The 20471-nt window shown below is 50.5% G+C and overlaps 1 protein-coding gene across 1 annotated transcript in view; it reads left to right on the top strand.

The window, feature by feature from the left end:
* The first annotated feature begins 6700 nt into the window (after window positions 1-6700).
* LOC131207078 (GTPase-activating Rap/Ran-GAP domain-like protein 3) overlaps window positions 6701-20471 on the top strand; it is a 30973-nt gene continuing 17202 nt past the window's right edge. The window contains exons 1-2 of the mRNA XM_058199686.1: window positions 6701-7251; window positions 16669-16677. Coding sequence (XP_058055669.1) covers window positions 6701-7251; window positions 16669-16677 — 560 coding nt within the window. The remainder of the gene's footprint in view (window positions 7252-16668; window positions 16678-20471) is intronic.

The following is a 20471-nucleotide window of genomic DNA, read 5'->3' on the forward strand; positions in this document are numbered from 1 at the left end:
CTGTTGTTCAAACGAAAATAGGTTATTATTCAATTGTGCCAGTTTCCGTCGTTTTGCAAACATTGGCTCGGCCTTTTTTTGTTTCACCGCTCGCCGGTTGATGATTAATCATTCCTTATTCCAGGAGTTTTGCGGTTGATGATTGATTGAATGAATTGCTAAAGTGAATTTCCTTCTTTCCATTCCAGGTACGTAGCAGTCGATGGGCAAAGTAAACAGTTCTGCCCGAACCGTAAGTATGTAAAAGTATTCATGGGCATAAAATCAACATGCTGACATGCTGCAGAGTGTCAACATGTTGCTTCGAGTGCACACCGGGAAAGCGTGAGTGCCGCACTCGATCGACCGACCGGCGATGGTCCCTGCGGCTTCGAACGTTTATGAATGCCCAAATGGAGCACGTGTGCTAATGAAATCATTCGTAAATAGGCAGCAAATGTGTTGCCGTGAATTCGTTATGGGAAATATTGTTGCCTACGGCCCTGCTTTTACTGAGGACGTCTCACGACGGTGCCTTTCAAAGGTTGACACATGCGAAAGCGCCAAACCATCTGACTATGGATTTGATGTTTGGGTTGCGATATTTAGAGTTTACGCCTTATCTTTATAGTGAGAGTGAAAATGTAAGCTCCATTCGTTCAAAAATGTCGGCGTTTGTATGAGACCGATTAGCAGCAAGTCATGTTAACATACACGCTACAAATTACTATTACGCTTTCTGCTTCGTCCGAAGCTTCATTTTGCCGGCATAAAAGGACCGCCCGGTACGACATAAAAAACACATCCACAGTTTGAATCTACGTCACGATTTCCACGAGATGCACTCCCTCGGGAGATGCCAGCTTATTGGATGACGCCGGCAAGCAGATTTATCCATCGGTACGCGACCAATCCTGCCTGCCACGACCATCATTCGGGTGAAAGGCAATTCCGAATCGTGCTCTCGGGCTCATATGCCGCACCCGGGTCCCCGCCACCCGGAGACCCTTTTGCGCCAATAATATTCCACCGGCAGCTTTGCGTAAATTGGTTGTGAAAACGGCTAAATTAGATTTCCTGTCAGGCGTTCTAGGCGAGTCCGGGGCCACTGCGTAGCGTCGTGTACTCTATTGGAACCAACCACTGCCGACCACCGATGGAACGTGTGGTGTCTGGGCTGGGCAGCAGGCACGCAGACCCTGGCCTGGGCAACCAGGGATGGGCATTGTTTCGAGATTTTCGAGAAAGGACCCGAATAAAAGACCGAAATGGCCCACTGACGGGATGACGGCAGCTTGGCCCTGGGTCTTGAGGGCAGGGTTTGATTTATGTACATTTGGCGAGAGACCCCCACCCGAGTTGTTTGTCGAGAAGAAGGGGCAAAATGATTCCGGCAAACAAACAACCAAAATGGAGGTGAAAAATCTCTCCCGAGTCTGGCCCCTGGACGAGTCGACCAACGAAGGGGCCGAGCGATAAAAGTGAAGAGAAACAATTAAAGTAAACTAGGTGGCTGAGCAACTAGGGTGCAGACCTGATACTCGCTTCTGCCGGGGAACGGGGATCGAAGGACAGGCGAGGCGAGGAGATGCCAGCTTTTCCCATTAAAGTGGAAGGCTTGATGGTGTGTACTTTGGCCTAGCTTATGGCCCAGGCGGTAAGCTGGCTTACGGTGCCGAAGGCTCGGCATGTCCTTCCGGACGGCTCGCAAAGGATCCCAGAACACACAAAGAGAGGGCGAGAGAGAGAGAGCACCGACGTCGCCGCCGGAAGTGTGGCCGGAAGCCGGTACATTCCTTTCAGAACGGAAGCAACCCATCCGCAAGAGTGCCACTCTACACCTTCCGTCCGAGTAAGCCACATATCAACAAGTTTTGCCGTGCTGCCGACCGTTGGCATCGTAGCCGGAGCAGGTTCGCTGAACTTGGTCCCGAGTGCGAAGTGATACTTCGTCTCCATTGCCTTACGCAGGACGCGCAAGGAACGCGAATTTAGTTAGCAAACTTTTTTATGGCGCCTCACAATGGTGTATCTGAGGCCACGAAGACTTCTTTTTCGGGTGTCCAACGACCGACAGAGTCTATGCAAAATGTTGGTCGGAGGCACGTCTTCGTTTCAGGTTCCAAATTCCATCTGAATCACTCAACCGTGATGCTTCTGGTGATGTGTCTGTGACCCGGACTGAGTTCTAGCACTAATTTGTGTTCCGATGTAATTAGGCTGATTCTTTTGCGGACTGCCCTTCAACCGGAACGGAAAAGTCATTAGGAAAGTGATCGCTTCAAACTAAGCTAACTAGCTATTCGATTTGCATGATTTATGTCGATGGCTATCGCGGACAACAGCAGACGGGATCTATAGGTCCTGCGTCCGCCTGACAGATCCAATAAAGTTTGCGGAAATTAAGCAAAGCACCGAACGACTGAAGGCGATTATGCAAAGATACTGCCCCGGACGGTGATCGGTGGCCGGGGTTGGTACAAACTCCTTCACCTGACACGTCTCCATCCTAGCTCTGCTTCAGGTCCTCTGCAAGGGGAACGTCGTCAATGTTGCAAATTTAAACCGACGGCGACCAAACCGAAATGTCAATCGACAAACCGGGCAACCGTAACGCTGAGAACGGTTTCGAAAGCTTTCGAGAAGATGGCACCGGATATTGGTCTTGCGGATCCCCGGCAAGGAACGTTCCGCTCGGCCCGGCCCGGTGTGACTGTTCGTGCGTATCCGGTTCGGGTACGTGCATCACAACCTAGTTGCTGGCCCCCCGGACTGGACGGGATTTCGAATACCGATTGAAACTCGGAACGGGCCCGGACCGACACTCGTCAAAGTCGTGCTGACGTGCTGACGGGCAACACGGCAGTCAGTCGGCAGGCTGAGTGTCGGTGTCAGAGCGCTATTGACACGAGTTCCAGCGGCCGACCAGGCTTGCTTGCCTATTGTGCCTCGCAGGTGCCGCAGGGGTTCAAGAAAAGCCCAACCTACGGGAGACGCCACCAGAACATCGCGACCGGCGAAAGAGCACGGGAGATGATAATAATGAAACAGAAACATAAAACAGGCTGCCGGCTCGTGTTTGCGTGAGCGTGGTGGTGGTGGTGTGATAAAAATATGCTTTTCCCGAAACCGAACACACTGCCAACGGGGCCGGTGGCACGCTGCGAACGAAGGGATGGAAATCCGCTTAGCAGCCAGCCGTCTGGAGCGTTTCAGTTTCACGCAGACCCACACACCGCTTGTCTTTGGGGCTGGCAGAGCTGGCAGACAGTGGCGAAGGCTGGATCGACAGTTTACCGAACATGGTTTTCCGATTCTTTCCATCGTTCCGTGGTTCCGGTGGTTGGTTTGCATTGATTTGGCCTTGTGGTGCTTGTCCAGTACTTTGTAATGGATAACTCCCAGCTGATCCCACCAAATCGGAGTTAAAGAGTTCTCGTCCCTTCAAACATAACCTAAAATTTGTATCCTTTTTAAAACCAAAACTAGACCAACCAGGGGGGTTGACTTCCGGTGCGAGGCTAGATCCTGCTGTTGCCGTTTACGCATCGTTAACCGAAATGGATAAAACAATTTTCACCTCCAGCGGCTGCTTATCTTTGCCGATGCAGCTCCGGCGACCAGGATGCTGGCCTCCGGGCCCCCTCGTTACGCTCGGAGTTCTTTTACCGTGGTCACCTGCAACTCCAACACCCTTAATTTCACGCCCCGCCAGCGGCACTGTCCGAGATTAGTCGCCACCGTAAATGAGCCCAATTACCGGGAAACTCAAACAAACCCAGCGGGGGGGCGCGAAATGGGCCGAAATTACTGACAACGAACCGGGCTGGGGTGGGGGTGCTTCCGATCGTAAACTATCCCCTCCCGGCCCCACCGCGTCTCTGTAGTGTTCACCAGTCCAAGGGCCCCAATCACGGTTCAGCCAACCCCCAACGAGCCCAGCACGAGAGACTCGCGGAAGAAAAAAAAACACAGATAGACTGTAAATGGCCAACCATCCGGCGACACAGATCCGGATCGGCGACACGGCGACCGGCGGCAGGACGAGCACACCCACACACACACAACGCCACTCGGGAAGCGTTTTGATTCTTCGCCACTTTTCGACGGTCGCTCGATCCATCGCTCCGGCCCCGGGGCCACGAAGGATAATTTCTTTCTCGGTGAGCGTGTGTCTGCGAGTGACTGTGTGTGTGCGAGTGAGCAACAGGACCACAGACAGCGCGGTGGCTGGCAAATCCCGCCCTGCCCTCTGTGCCGGTTGGTGGGCGGCGAGATGGCCGCTTATCCTAACCCCACCGGCGGCCACCCAGTTTCCGGTTGGGGGGGTTGGCGTGTGGGTAGGGGTAAAGCAAATAGATCAACCAGGCTCCCTTCCTGCCCCTGGCCCTCGGAGTCGGTGCCGTCGTCGGTGGCGTCGTCCTCGTTGTCCTGGTGGAGCTGGTCGTGGTCACCGAGCCACGCTGTGTGACAGTAACGTGCCAGAAGCTGCCAGCGTCGGTTCGGGTTGCCCAGACCGGGCTCGTCCAGGCCATCCAGGTCCTTTCGAGCATTGTGCAAGCAGCCGGACCAGAAGCGGAAAGGATCTCAAAAATCGGGACGAAAATCTGCGGCAAATCCGGACGACCGTCCGGTCCGAAAAGAACGATGAACGGTTGCATATCGCGTGACAGTCGGCTCTGCAGTGTAATAACTTCCGCTTCCGTTCCGTGCCTTCGGCGGGGTATTTATTTTTCTGGCGGAAAAAAATCGTTGTGCTTGTGCCATTCGTTGTGCGATTGTTTGTTGACGCTGTTGCTGTGTCGGCGTGCTGGTGACGGTTCATGATCCTGACAGCATCCTGTGGCCAGTTCGTTTGTGGCTCGCAAATTTCTCCGACGACCCGTCGGCGTCAGCCTTGAGGTGGAAGCAAACGAAATTCCATCAGAAAACATCCACTCCACTGCAAATCGTGCAAATGGTGTCTGCGTCCGACTTTTGAAGCTTGATCGGTTGTGAGCTGCACCACGTGCCGGTGGCCCGTTGCGGATGGCTAGCTCCGTCGGTTAATGTTAAACCATTTAAGCTTCATTTGTGGCCCACTTCCGCGCACGGTTCGTTTAGCTAATGGGTACCATAATTAAGGGCAAAGTGACGGCATTTAAATCGCCACCACAAGATGGAAGCCACCGATTCGTGGGCACGACTCACCGATTAAAGTGCAACAGAAAGGAGCGCGTAATGACCGCGAAGTACTGGGGGGGGTCACAGGATTACGGTCATCTTTCGAATGCACCGCCGCAGTCACGCAAGTTCGAAATTAGAGAAAAGCCAGCGCTCGGAACCAAAAGCCGTTCCGATCAAGCTGTGTTTTGTAATGACCCCCGGTTTTATGTAAAGAAATCGCTAATGAAGTAGAAGTCGCAACAAAAGAGCACTAACTATTGCGCATAGTGCAATAGTGGATTCGGATTAATTTGTGTTTTTATTCCCATTTCATCCGCATTATCTGTTGATTAAATCCTTTCCGCACCAGAAGGCTTCATTCTGGGCGGTTCTGATTCGGTCGCTCCCTGTCATGGCCACCGAACGTTTTATGAGTTTGTTGGTCCAGACGACGATGATAGTCCCGGGACGACCGTGACAGTCGTCCGAACTTAATGTTCGAGAAAATCTGTAGAGTCTTCCGGTGGCGCCTTTCGCCTGTCAGGGACGATCGCACGATGATGATGATGGCGCGTATTTTATTACACCCTTCAGCAGCTCATCAATTTTGATAAAATGACGCGAACAATAATCGTCGGATAGCAGCGCCATAAAAGAGAAACAAACAAAAAACAACAATCCAAGGACGGTTAAGGGCCGCGCTGTCGACGCGGTTTGTGTATCCTTTTTTTTGCTACTGTCTCTCTCTCTTTCTCTCTCGGGGCGAACAATGGTGGCACACTACAGTCAGGAGCGTGCCTGCGAGCGTGTCACATAATCACGGCCCGCTAGCACTGCCAGGCCATAGGTGGCTGGTCGATCTCGATCGATGACGAACGCGACGGTGAAATGGAAAATGCAGCAGCAGCATGGACGGCAAAGTTTAGTTGAACGAAAAATCCGTGCCAACCTCCCCCACCGGTTTGTGGGTACGGTGGATAAGGATAATGAAAAGCCGGTGCCCGCCACGCTCCGCTCTACTACCGCCCGCGGAAGAGCGCGGTGGAGTGAGCGCGAAAACATGGCGGGAAAACAATGGGCAAGATGGGACACAGCGCAAAGTGGTTTACCCGGAAGTGGATCTGGATGAGGCGATCTATAAAGTTGTTCATTATCGAGTGCTGCAGCCTCACTCCTCTCGGAGGGGATTCCTGGGTGGGCGCATCCTGGGCGCAACCGGATGTTCTAGCGGGTGAACCGAGCCACCCCGTCGTCGGGCGCACACGTTATCGAACTCATCGTCATCGTCTGCTCCCGATTACGTACGGCCCAGTTGGTGCGCTGCCGAGCATGAGCGTCGATTGGGGCGCCAGCATCGCGCCACCGGATCGCTAGTGATTTAGTAGCGCCGCGCCCGGAAGTGAAGCAATCGGTGTGTGCCGTCCGTAATCAGATTCTTCGGTCCCCGGGGTGATGCGCCCTTCTTTTTTCTAGTGTTCTGTCGTGTTTTAGCGTGTTTGTGAACTGCATCTCGATTGCATCAATCGCTCTGGCGGAACCGTGGTCCGTATGTTTCCGGGTTGAGTGAATCTCCAGCATGTCTCGTCCGCCGACGAAACCTTCGAAGGACCGTGTGACCGCATCGAGTTCGGCGTCTCCGTCGGCGGCGGCCCGCCGTCAGAGTGTGGCCCTGCGGACCGGAAGTTTCGACGAGCAGCAGCTAGCGCACCGGACGGAGCAGGACACGGAGGTCCCCGGTGGTCCGCAAGGCCACCCGCCACCGAAGTTCTTCCGCACGCAGAGCTTCGGCGATCGGCTGCTCGCCTCGTCCCCGAAGTTTGTGAGATCGAAAAAGATTTTCCAGTCCGTCGGACCCAAACCGACCTCGTCGACGGCCCTATTCTACGCGCCCGAAAGGCCGGCCGGCAACGGTGGTGTGGTACGACCGCAGCTCAGCCGACCGGCCACGCTACGGAGTATCGGCCGGGAGCCAGCACCACCAATGACTAGCGATACGGATCCGGGCCCGGGGCACCAGTCGCTCGGTGCGTACTGCGAGGAACTGCGGCAGCTGCGGCAGCTACAGAAGGAGCGCTTCCGGTCCCGCAGTAGCAGCATTTCGATCGAACGATGGAACGGCCAGCACAGGTGAGATACCGTGCCCAGGTGAACTGACCACCGGGCTGCGAGCGGCCTAATGCTAATGCAAAATTAATGGCATGATCCCCATTGGATCCCCGAGCAGCCCGAGCTCGCTACGCTCCGTGGTCCAGATTTGGAATTTGCCACTTCCGCCCAACAACCAGTTATTTATTGCCTCGCATTAGTCATCACTCTTCGCAAGGGCTAATCGAGCAACATGGGCTCGATGATAGTTCAAAAGTAGCCACCCCGGGGGGAAAGCAATTTACGTCCCAGGTGGCCCAGGCCGCCCCGGTTGTGGTAAAAATGCTCTCTATTGATAACAAATTGTTTGCTCCACTCTCAGATCGATCCTCAGAGGCCGTCCGCCGGGTATCCGCTTCTCAGCACCTCACTCGTGATTGACTCGAGACGCGACGAAGGAGAGATTAATTTTTTTATCGCCTCGAAAAACGACCCCAAAACTAGCCCAAAACTGTCAAACAATGGAGCTGCGAAGTGGATTGATAAATGTGATTCGGTTTGAATCGACATCCCCGCCGAACGCCTGTGCGAACTTTGGATGGATGCGTTGACCGTGACAGGCCGTTTCCGGGCTCGCGATCCGAACGAACGCAGCCAAATCCGTTAATCATCGTCGCTGATAAATGGCGTTGGAGATTTGTGTGATTTGCGAGTGGCTGGTCCTTCTTCCCCTCCCTATTGTGTCCTCATTTTTTCCATGGGCATCCCTGGTGAGTTGGTGGGCCAAGTTTTTTCCCACATTCCGAAGGACACAATAATTCTGCCACACAATGTCACCGCACGCTTGTCGGTCAATGGGTGGACGGAGCAGAGATCACCCACTGTTGGAATAGTGAGAAGAGCCAGAATAATGAAAGTGTCGCCCTAACAAGCAGTCCTAGGCGCCATTAGTGCGACACAAGCCACGCATCGGGGTTGGTCTCGCTAGAACGCAATGTTCCGACGTCCTATCGGGTGTGATTTTTACGGTTCACTGGTGGGCTTTTTTCCGAAGATACAAAGTTATTCAGTTCCTAGAATGGACGCAAGAGTCACTTGTTGTGCAAACATTGCTCACTATTTGGAGATGTTCGATAGTGTTGATAGCTGTTGACCTGAACGCGAGAATCGTGTTACGCCTCCGAAACGAATTCCGAAAAGCAAATAGCCGAGCGAGTCGAATCGGATTACGCAACAGCACAATTGGTGACATCGCCACGTGTCCCGTTTCATCACACCGTGTTTGTCTGTTGATTGTCCATCAATTCTACGTACGCACGCTCGAACGGACGTTGGGAACGACAGAGACTCAATTATGAACCCTTGGACAGGATGAACATATTTCAAACGCTGGCCGATAGAGTTGCACCAAACTGCAGTGCCGTTTTATTACATCAGCCAATTAATGGATTTCGTTACCTTTGATCCAACGGCTGTCATCCGATGATGGTATTGGTTTTGAATGTTTTCGCCCTTCGATCAACATTTGAACTTTTTTCCGTATTGTTGGCAATTCCGGAAAGAGATTATATTAACGGAGTGGAGCACTTGTCCAATTAGTTGACGACGATTACACAAATAGTGATCGTGACGGACACAATATCCATTCTGTGTAGACCAACAGCCGTATCGTCGAGCGCAATAATTCTCCCAACAGGTAGTGGCAATTTAAGGCGATGAAGTTGATTTGCATAAATTATTCATACACATAGTGTACCTTGCGCCATCCGTGAGTCTCCCACGACACGGTGTGTCACTAATGGCATGAGTTCCCTGGTGAGAAGTGGCCGTGCATAATTCGGTGGATCAGCTTATGTAAATAGCTACAGATTCGCAGTTCCGAATCCTTGCCAAAGCGTAACAATCCAAACCAAAGATTAAAACATATGCACATGACGCCAGAAATGATGACAAACAACTGTTGGCATGGACAGGACCTTGCTAAGCATCAACTTTAAGTTTTGCGATCAGGTTGATGGCAGGGATATTGGATTAGTGGATATTGAAATGTGAATTGATGTGATGTTTATTGAAAACTAGTCACTCAATTGCTTTCTCAATGGGTCCGTTACCGAACAGTTGAAGGAAGCGCACGTCGAACTGTTAGACCTAATGTTAACTGGACACTGAGCTATCTAACTGGTTGGATTCTCGTACACTCTATTGAAAAAGTCTCGGAAAATATTCGGAATTTTCCCTAGAATCTCATTGTGTCGTGCCACATCCTGAAATGTCGTTGGTGCCCGGAAAAATGTTAACCAATTCGGTCGTCGATTTGAAAACGAAACTCGAATGAAATCTTCCAAAACGTCTTGAAATATTTCATCGCCATAGCAAATTGATTACTTCGATGAAAACCTGAGCTTCCGACGGAGCTGCTCAGCTTCTGGCACTTCGAGAGCTTGGCCGTGGTTCGTGAGAAAACTCACAGAAATCATCACCGTGTCGATGAAAAGCTCATCGTATTTTCCACGTTTTCATCGCCCCAGCAGGATGGCCGACCCGAACTTCGGATCCCGAACCGCACGCCAAGCACGTGGCATGGCTTCGTGGCGCCCATTTGTTTACAAACACATCACGACGACCCGCCGCTTACCCCGGTGTTGGTGAGATGGGCGCCATCACGAACACACCGTACACCGGAGCGTAATGAATGAAAAGCGTCTGTGCCGTCCGCATTGGTACCGCATGGGTTATCTAGGACCCTGTGTGTGTGTTAGTGTGCACGGCCGATAGTATTTGTCGGCACTTCGGCCTCACCCTAACGGCCTCACCTCATCCGCTTCATCCTGGGCCTGGGTCGATTCCACAACTGCGCCAGCCGACCACCCGTCCGCCCGCCCATCCAATCGATGACGCTTTCCGTCGGCAGAGCACCACCGATTTTCCCTCTCGATTTTCTCTCCATTTCCCGCCGATCCCGCAGCGCGCAGGATTCAGCCGCCGTCGCCGAGGCGGAGACACGGGCAGGAAGGATCCGGCTAACGCTATTTCGGACAACGCGCCACGCTTCGGCAGTCAGTTTTCGACGAGCTTTCGACCGACACGGACCCGGACCGGTATCGCGCTTTTCGCTTTTCACAATTTTCCGGCGCGCCAAAGTGAGTCGTTACCCGTGGTCTTCCTTCGACTCGTCCACTGGTGTGCCAATCGATGCGTGTTTGTTTCGTGGAACGTGGGCAACGGAACGGAAAGTGAATGGTCAGCGAGTCCGGGTGGCAGTTCTCCGAAAGCGCCAAACAACCTGCATTGGTGACAGGGATCTAGGGACCACACCTCTCGGCCGTTCTACATATCGTGTTTGTGTGTGTCTCTCGTTTGGTTTTACGCCTCAGGTGGGATGGTGAATAGTGTGAGCAGCGAGGAAATGAAGGTTTCCCTAAACACTGAGTGCCCTGGCAGTGACTAGTTAACTGTGGAACGGATTGCAGATTTGTTGGACGGCACGCCAGTTATGGCCGGAACGTATTTCCATTGCAAAACCGCGTGAAGTTTCGGAGTTTCACTGGGAGGGATCTAACCATCTCAGTGAATAAGGTCACCGAAAGAGGGGCTGAATAAATCATTCTTCGAACAAGTGGCCAAATTTGGAGCCAAAGTTCCTCTTCCGACCTCGAACACATGACCACAGTCCCCTCCGAGTCCGTTACTCTCTGCAGGTTTAAGAGTTGGCCACAGCTGTAATTTATTCATCTCCAGTCATCGGCCCTTTGGGGGCGCAACCGGGCGGATTCTTTCGTCGGCGAACGATACGGTATCAATTAACCGAAAGCTCGATAATTGAATCAGTACGACGTTGTTTCGTTCACCGAGCGTACCAATAACCAATAATAGGGGCCGGCAGCGTGGTTGAGCTTCGCATTTGTTTCGCTGCCATGTTGGGCTTCTTCCCTGGAATCACATTTTTTTCTGTGGCCGCAAAGGCTGTTGCATTCATTATTCATAACAAACGGTAGGGAATTGGTTCGGATTGGCATCAAATTACATCTGCGATGAGTAGTGCTCTGGCGGGCCAACCGGAACCGGTGCTTGACATTGATCAACGCTGAGGTCAGTCCCAACGCCGACCCATCACCGACCACCGATGATGGCCGATTAATTGACACCATCGCGAACCGCCGACGGTAATCAAACACGGTTCGAAGATTGAATTTTCCCGGTAACGCACCCATCCAGGTGACGACGCGTGTTAGTGCGGCGCATTATAGGTCGGCAATGTGAGCATTGTGAGCACTCGTTTTAATGGGAAAATGTGGTTTTTCCCGGTGGTGGAAACCCCATGATCGAGCGTGATTGCGTTTGGGTCACGTGTCACGACGGGGAGGTGTCGAATTGTGTGTCGCCGACCCCTAATTGACTACGGCCCGGTGGGCAAACCGGGAGCCAGCCGTTGTGCCAATCGTTATGCCAACACTCAACGCATGGTTGAAATGTTTTATGTGGCTGCAAATGTGGGGAAACAAACCGTGATTCTTTTCAGTGTTACGAAATTGATTTGTTTTGCATGGAGAACGTTATCCGTAAAGTGGCCCTGATTGTAAACTTGGGGTGACCCACTCGTTTGGGCAAAAATACTACACAACCTCACTTTTGTAGCCCACCATGTCTGGTCAAAATTGGCTCTATCATCAGTCACTATGCGACATCCGCTTCGTCAATGCGCTTATTACGTGACTGTAATTTCCCGGGGAGTTACAAATGAAATTATGACCGGGGAAGATAAGCCCTCGAGGAAGGCTTACGTTCCTTGCTTTCCGCGAGCAGCAGTACGTTTACCGACACTGTCCTCAATCACTGGTCGTTCCAAAAAAGAATGCTAAGGAGTCGTTAATACTTCGCATTGCATCCGGCTCAAAACATCATTAGTTCCAGCTGCAAACCATAATCGGCATCGGTAGCTGCTTCAAAGCGTGTTTAAGGACCCATTTGATGTTCGCGAGCTGATGGCCCTTTGCAAAAGTTTCCCCCGCACGGCCCACAGCCTAACCACACACAAACGTGTTATGGGTCAAAGTTTTAATTACCTTCGCCTACGTGCCTCGGACTCGGGCTGCTGTAAAGGGTGGGAAATTTAGGAGTCGGTCGCGAACCGGCTGCCGCGTGTCCTTGAGTGGGAAAACGGTACTTTGGCCAAACAAAAAACGAAGAGACAGTTCTCCGAAATGGGTCGCTCGAACTGCACGGCATGTGAGTAAAATGACTTCCCTGAGGGCGAAAAAAACAAGCAAAAAATGTGCAACTCTTGGTGTCACGGGGGCGGATCGGGACCTCTGAGGGTGACGGGTTTCGGAGCGAGCGCGCGAAGTTGATCGTTTGTTGCTTCGTTTCTCTATCCTTCCTGGATGCTGATGAGTGAACCGGCACCGGCTAATGGACGTTTGATCGAGCATGTGACGAAAGGGCAACGCCAAAGTGTCGATGGGATTTCCCCGTTTCCCCGCGGTTCGTTTTCGGTGGGATGCTAAAATAGTAAAATCAATTTCAAATCTCCTGAGACCCGCTGCCGTCACGGCCGTCGGCACCGAGTGGAAATTTGCCGCACTCGGCTGCTTGGCGGGGCAAAGTCACTAAGCCTCTATTAGATTACCGCTCGAGTCGAACCGTCGATCCGCCGTTTTTGGGCAGTAAACTCGATTTGGGGAGGGTGATTTTTTTCCTATTACAACTTTGAAACACAATTAAACATTGTTCGTCAGACCGGCGGTTAGTCTTCGTTTTTTTAGCAGACTGCGCGAACCGAACGTTCATTTACAAAAATTTAAATTAATCACTATCCATAGACAAATGGGCGCAGTTGCGCGAACCCAACGTCCTGCGACCCTTGTTCCGTATCCTACAGGGTCCGGGGCGAAAAATTGGGCACACAAAGGATTGGGTGGACAAAAATGGCAAAATTTACATCGACCAAAATTAGAGAGACACACCACTGGAGCACACCAGTTGGGAAGCAAAAAGCAGCGAATCCCGGGTTGGGCACCGACAACCGGAATACAAACAGAACCGCACCATTCCGGAAGTCGGCTACAAAAACTCGCGGAACGATGGGTAGCGAAAATGGCACGGTTCTCTGGCAGTTGGGTCCAGTTGAGTCGAGTTCAAATGTGCGGGGCATTTCGAGAGAATGTTTTAAAGACTTTCTACACGTCCGGCAAGGACCTCGAGTGCTCAAGTATTCAAGTAGCTTTCTTCAATTCCACGTGTTGGGGACACAGGACGGACGGTGTTTTCCCGAAAGACTCCTGTCCGGTTGGTGATCGACCTCTTGATTTATTTTTAGTACCCCCCAAAGGCTGACACGTCGTCGGTGTCCATTTTGGGGGCTGTCAATAACGGTAGTCGCCCCTCATTAAGTCCCCGGGATATGTATATGGAAAAAAGTCCGCAAGTGTCCCAAGCGGAATCGCATAATGTATTCGAACTACTCAATATTCCGAAATAACGGATCGTATACAACCTTCGGCGGCAACATTGGTTGCAGATGGACCTTTCGGGCCGGGATCGGGATGCTGCTGAACCGAAGACTGGTGCGAAATTGATGGTCTGCTGGTGCTGGTGTTCTCGGAATGGAGGGATTGATTGTATCAAGCCCCTTAATGCAGGCATGGCATGAATGGAATCAATTTATGGGAAAGTCATAACATGTTTTGATTTTTTTTCGGTCCGACTGGCCAGTGTTGGACCCATTTTCATGATAAACGAATTTGCAACCAAATTCTTGGCGTGGACTGGCGCAAACGAAGGCACCCCAAATGAAGTAAATCGTCTTGCGTTTACGTAACATTGTTATCCATTCATCACCTTTGGGACTTCCTGGGATTCATTGTGATTTTCTATTTTTTGATTCGATTTATACGATTTATGAAAGGATAACACACACTTAAAATAAAAATTAATGTGCCATGGATATTCTGGTGCTTCTGCTACGATGTTTCAATACGCTCTGATGGGACGCCGAGACGCCCAAGGGAAATCTGGACTGAAACGTCAGCTTCCGTTTGTCAATCACCATCAGTCACTAACAGTTGCCGAGCTTTTCTCACTTTCCCTTTGAAGCCGTTCAGGTTGCTGGAAAAACGACGAATTTCCTTCTGTTCGATAGTACACTCGCAACTGTACGCTTTTATAATAAAGGCACGAAATGCGATGGCCTTATGGGGCACATTTGTCTGGGCCGCTGCTTGACAATCCGCTCGAACTACCCTCTGCTGGGCTGAGTGCGTGTTGCGTCATCAATGGGCTGCATTATTTGTCCCCCGAGCGTGCCCTTCACCGTGATCATAACTCTGGCCCACAGCCGGAGCTATCCGTATCCTGGGCGAAGTTCTCACGTGGTGCGCACGGAGCCACGAGCCAGCCTTCAATTCCCGGAAGCGCTCATCACGTTACCTGCCGTCTGCAGAGATGATAGCTCACGTTACACGACGGTGCCGATTCAGGCAGATGCGCCACCAACCTGGCACGCGAATCGCTTCGATTGCGATCCCAATCGACTTCTTTCCTTTGTACGCCCGTCCGGGCCGGTACTTTCAACAGTCAGCTCATGTCATCTACCATCCCATTTTGCCACTCTGGGAGGCGAATAACAAAGGAATAAGCTCAATCGTTGCTGCTGCTGCCCGTACCACGGCGATGGAGGCGCCTGGTAGGTATCAAACGGCGATACAGGGATATTGCCTTGCACTTTGGCCGTCCGTGCAAACATGGCTTCAACCGGTTTAGGTCGATCGCTCGAATGGGATTCGTCTTGTTTGCCGAAGCAATCTTTCGTGGCGGTTCTGGAGGACTGAATTTTCTAATCTCCGATGCATCGCACATCCGCCAAACAGGGAACGGGAATCGTGAAGCAAAGTTTCGAATTGAATTGATTTTTATCCTGTATACATAAATACAGAAACTGGCTTATTAAACTTTATTTGTCTTTCAAGCTCTTATGGATATAGGCAAAATGTTGAAGGTAAAATAACTTTTCGGATTCTCAGAAGCTGCTATTTTTGCGATCCTGCTAGTTGAAAACCCTTGGTGTGTCCTCGTGGCTGTAGTTTTTGATTAATCTGTTGCGATGATTAGCTGACACGTTGGGGACGATTTTTTGCAGCAAAACGAATTGTTTCGCAACTTTAGCGTCTGCCAACAAAAGCGCTTTTCCAGTCCCCACAAAAACGGGCCATGCTTCCAAGCGGAAATAAAATGAGTTTTCAACTATTTCAGCTCGTCAACCGACGGGGAAAAAGATCCAACCGGGAATTGTTGCAAAAATATGGGACTGCTTGAAACTTATTTTACTTCTTGCTGGCGATGGTGGATGTTTTGAAATCGACGCAGCCAGTGAGGCATAAAAGGAACAGCAAAGTTCTGGGCGTTTGCTACGAAGGCAATGGAGTTTTTCAATTCCACTCACTTTGCTTCATGGCACGATATTGGATTTAAAGCGATATAAAGATGTTGGTTCTCCCATTCGTATTAGTAATCATGACTATGAGCAATGTTATAATTTAAAGGGTATCTGATTTTGACACTTGCAATAAATTCGCAACCTTAACGGGTCTTAACTTTGGTGCACGTGACCTTCACGCGGTGGGCCTATACAAAGTTCCAATTTGCTTTCCATAACTAGGAGCTACGATACGGGGCTCAGTTCCCGTAAGGATTAACCCATTTTTCTGCGTAATCCGTTGCGATCGTAATCCGCGAGTCTCGCATGCCAACCGAGTGTTAAACGGAGCTACGGGACGACAATTATTCTTAATTATAAACTGCCAACATTAATGTAACGCTTTCCTCCTCTAATCCTGCTCATTGTTCACGGAGGCCGCCGCCTGTATGGATGGGTCTTGTTGCTGCTCCTCCGAGCCGACCAAAATGATTAATTTAGTCGGCGTGGCTGTCAACGGGCCTGGAGCCTTCAATTGAGGCGAATGAATGACTGGCGACGTAAACGTTAGGACCACCAAGCCACTCAAGCCACAGCTAGTTGCAAGCGCCACGTGAAACTTCTTAGTAATTGAGCAATCGGGTCGCTCGATGGAAAACTATTAAAACGCCATCATCCCAGAACGAAGAGATAGTGTAACCAAGGGGTCATTACATGATGCCCTTACGAAGCCTGACCAAGGTTATGGCGAGCGTTGTGTGCTGTTGCGTTTCAGCTTAATGGAGCAATTAATGAACCATCCCTGCCCTTTTTCGGCACAAACGTTCGGGGTGGTACTAAATTTAGTTCCTAAAGTATAATGGTTACACGCAATGGTCGCATGGTTCTCATACAATTTATATAAAAAACAAAGTATGATAAATTAAAACAAATAATATTTTACATTGAATGTGTCGATTTGTGACTAAAAGTGCTAAGAATCGATTGATTGTAACATTCAATCTGCGGGGCCCATGCTTCCACGAACGGGGTCGCACAAAAGTTTGAAGTAATCAATCGTTTGACTAGACACGATGGATCGGTTTTTCCGGTCCGATAAAATTTTTTTTGTGTCCCTCGTAATCACGAATCTCGTGCGGAGATGAAGCGGTCTTTTGTACGATGGAACGTGAGAGAAATCGCTCCCACCAATACGGGTGAGTCTAGTCCGAATCGGAAAATCTCGATCTCGTAAGTGAAGAAAATCAACGATCTCCGGCCGGCTGACGGCCAAAGTTTCGACTTACAAGTTTGGCGTGCTTCAGAAATTCGAGTCGTGCCGCGAGGTGGACTGAAGATGAAGAGCGAAACCAATCGATCGGTACTTGAAGTGCCTCTCCTGAAGCCCAAAAGCATATCGTTCTTCATTACCGGTACCGGAGTTTGTACCTTTTGCCTCTTTCGTTACGTACTTTGGTGGTTCCGAAGTGGCCCGAGTCTTCTTGAGTAGCACTTGGGCCGATGGTGGGTCGTTCACATTCTGGTATAGCTTTCGGCCATCAATCAACTAGCAGCTTCAATCGGTTCAACCGGGAATATCCCGAAAAGGTACTAAGCACTACCTGCCGGATTCTGGAAACAAATTGGACTAATGTTCGAATACGATGCTTTCCAATTTGGACGCTTTGTGGTGTATTGAGAGGGACTGAATCGACAACACGATAGCCCTTAAGACCAGTAAGATTTGGCACATATTCGGAAAGCAGAGCTAAAAGTTTTTCTAAATTCAATCTCAAGAAAATCATGCCGGTACTGTACAAATACGCAATGGGATGGTTTTTTTTAAATTACAAACTTTTGATCACGGCGGCTTTCCGTGAGGTCAAAAACGAAACTTAAGTCCGGCACATTTCACGGTTTCCACGAAGACAAAATTACATTTGCATCCGAATGTGTTTGGGAGCCTGTTTACTTTAAAGCGCGGAACTCTTTCAGAGTTACCATTTCCGGTGAAATTCCTCGACGACGGCGACACAAAGGAAGCCTCGTTTTCCCTCCCGATGCACCTTATGGCGCTGGCGCTTAAAATAACATATCATATCATTTCCTGTGTACTCTGGCGACCCATGAGAGCGCACCGGAATGTGAATGTTCAGTTTAAAACTAGATCGCACCGCAGGGAATCCCACCGCAACCGAAGGGCATGCCAAAAATTGGCCAGTAAACTCCGGCCACAGCTCCTCCTAGCAGCTCCTAGCACACTTGGTGACTCGCACTTCCGGACGGACTCGGTGCCATTGTAGGTCATTGTACTTTGCTGCCCCAATCCGGGTCATCCGTGTGATGCTGTTCGCCAGGGTTATGTTTACTGGGCGAACAGCAGAAGCCCAAAATGGAGCACAGGCTCCGGAAAAATGCATGATGGGAGAGGATATAATTTTAAAGTGCACATGCATCGTGATCCGCATACGCGTACCACCAGCCAAATCGGTTGGAATCGGTTCAGCACCAAAGTGATAATGAACTCACAGCGCACCATGAGCTCATCTATTCCCTGGGTCCTAGCGACCCACTTGGCTCCATCCCGGCAGTGCGATAAATAACGCACAACCCGCGAAATGGCACAGATTTGATGGTCGAGCACTTACAATCTGCTTACAGCGACGCGAAGTGCCACTTGAGATCGCTTCGAATCGCTTACGTTCGAGTGATTAATTAAAAGCGGATCAACACCATCGACGGGGCACGTTCGCGTAATTGGCTTCGTACCTCACGCACCGAAAACACCGGTAGTGGTAATTAATTTTCTATTTGCAAAACACCGGCCCGACCGACGGTGATTGGATAATTAATTTTCCTATCGACACGTCCACGTAAGACCGTGGCTTTGGGACTTTGATTTAATTATTCTGCTCACCATTTTCATTCACTAGAGCTTACATCGTTTTTCTTTGTAACTACATTCACGTTGGCTCACGTTGTGCAGAGATGTAACCGTTTCGATTGAAGTACGCACTTCAGAGAATTTTGAACGATTTACGAGCCATTAGCTTGGGGCGTGCAACAATATTGGCGTCACTCGAACGGTGCACGTTGCGATGGATCGAGTAATTGCTGATTTGCTCATCAAAAGGAGCGTGAAAAGTTCTTTTCAGATCCACACCCGTTTTGTTATCGTCTCCGGGAGACGATTATAAAGGATTCAATCTGCCAGAAAATGAAGCCAACAGAAGAGGGTAAACGCAACGGAGAAGGGATGCTAAACAAGCGTAAGGTACGCACCACTCTCGCCCACAGACGACTTGCTATGCCCTACATCGGAAGTACATCGTTTCTTGACCATCGGAACAACCTCACGTTCCAGGACCGCCCGGTTGTGGCCCATACGTTCCGTACTGGCTTTACAGTGTGCCCCGCCAGTGTGTGCTGGTAAAGCGTTAAAAAACACTGTTATGCGTTGGTAAGCAAATAAGGTCATCGTTGTGTGCCTGGGCATCCTTTGTCCATCACGCCGGGTGTGGTTCAGGTCACCGCCAGGCGTGACACTGGGCCAGAAGGATAGTGGAAAAACTGGGGAGCAAAAAATTGCTGCCCATCAGGAAATCATGGTCTATGGGCCGTCCCATCACCGGTCCGGGACACTATGGTGTTGGAAAAACTAATCCAAAATACCGAGAGTGGAGCAAATAGATCGATTCCTTCCAGAGAGTCACAGGACTGACACTTGACAAGAGGTGCAGCCAAAGCGTGCAAATGAGAAAACTCTTGTCCATGATCGAAATGCGGATTTTTTGTTCGTTTTCGCGTGCACTTTGGCATGGTTAGGACCCATTGTTAGCAATGTTTATGCAAACTTAAATACCAACTGGACACCATGTGCGTTTAGCGTCTTTATTCGAAACCATTTGGCTTCCGATTAATGTGCCCATTTGATAAAAAGTGGTGGTCCCAAAACTGTTCTCGAAAGGCGAAACCATAAAATTATCCCTCCGCGCGAAGTCCGTTTTCCAGAGTTGCATTTCGAAGGCCGCCTCGCCCTGGGCCCCATAACGCTCTCGGGAAGCAATTAAACGTTTCGATTAATTGCATCGTTTAGATTTCCAATTACAGAACCTTCGAGCTGTCCCTTCGGGGTTGTACTTTTCACGGAATGGCCACTCCGAAATTGCTCAAATCCCAAAACCCATTCCGGGCCGGCTCCGGACCGACGTAAATGAGCCGTTTCGGCGTATAAATTACTTTGCCGTGGGGCGCATCGATTCTCAGTATGTCGCCCCCCACCCATCCCAGCTGCATAAGTCTTGTGCCGCATGTTAAGAGCATATTTAACCGGCCCAGTTAATTACGAGCAGAGCTGAGGGCTCAGCGCACCGAGCGCCATGAACTTGACAGGGGCTGCGTTCGATAAGTGCGAGCGGATTTGGCACGTGCTGCGAACCGAGATTGAGTCGATAGTTGCACCACCCTGGCTTGGCAGCTGACGTTGACAACTTCAGGATCTGTTCCGATGCAAGTCGGAGTGGCCAGACCGCACTGAAGTTATCACGGCTCCTCTGTTCCCATTACTTTCGGTGACGTTACTCGTGAAGGTCGCAGTCGAAGAGAATGGTTTACTGTCACTTGTCACGCCACCCTCCGCGCTGTCCTAATCCAATGATCTGTGTGGACCATTACCAGGTTATGAGTTTCCCGAACAGCGAAGCCTAGTGTGACGTCCATGGGACCAGCCGCCCGGCGATGTGTTAACGGAAATTGAATTTCCAAGTAAACAACAACCGCGCCAAAGTGTTTCCGACCATAAACAGTCTCCCGGGGAGCGTTAACCGGATAGTGTCTGTGTGTGCGTGTGAGTGTCCTGATCCGGAATCCAGTT

The sequence above is a fragment of the Anopheles bellator genome, chromosome 2 (assembly GCF_943735745.2).
Source record: "Anopheles bellator chromosome 2, idAnoBellAS_SP24_06.2, whole genome shotgun sequence".
Classification (NCBI taxonomy): domain Eukaryota; kingdom Metazoa; phylum Arthropoda; class Insecta; order Diptera; family Culicidae; genus Anopheles; species Anopheles bellator.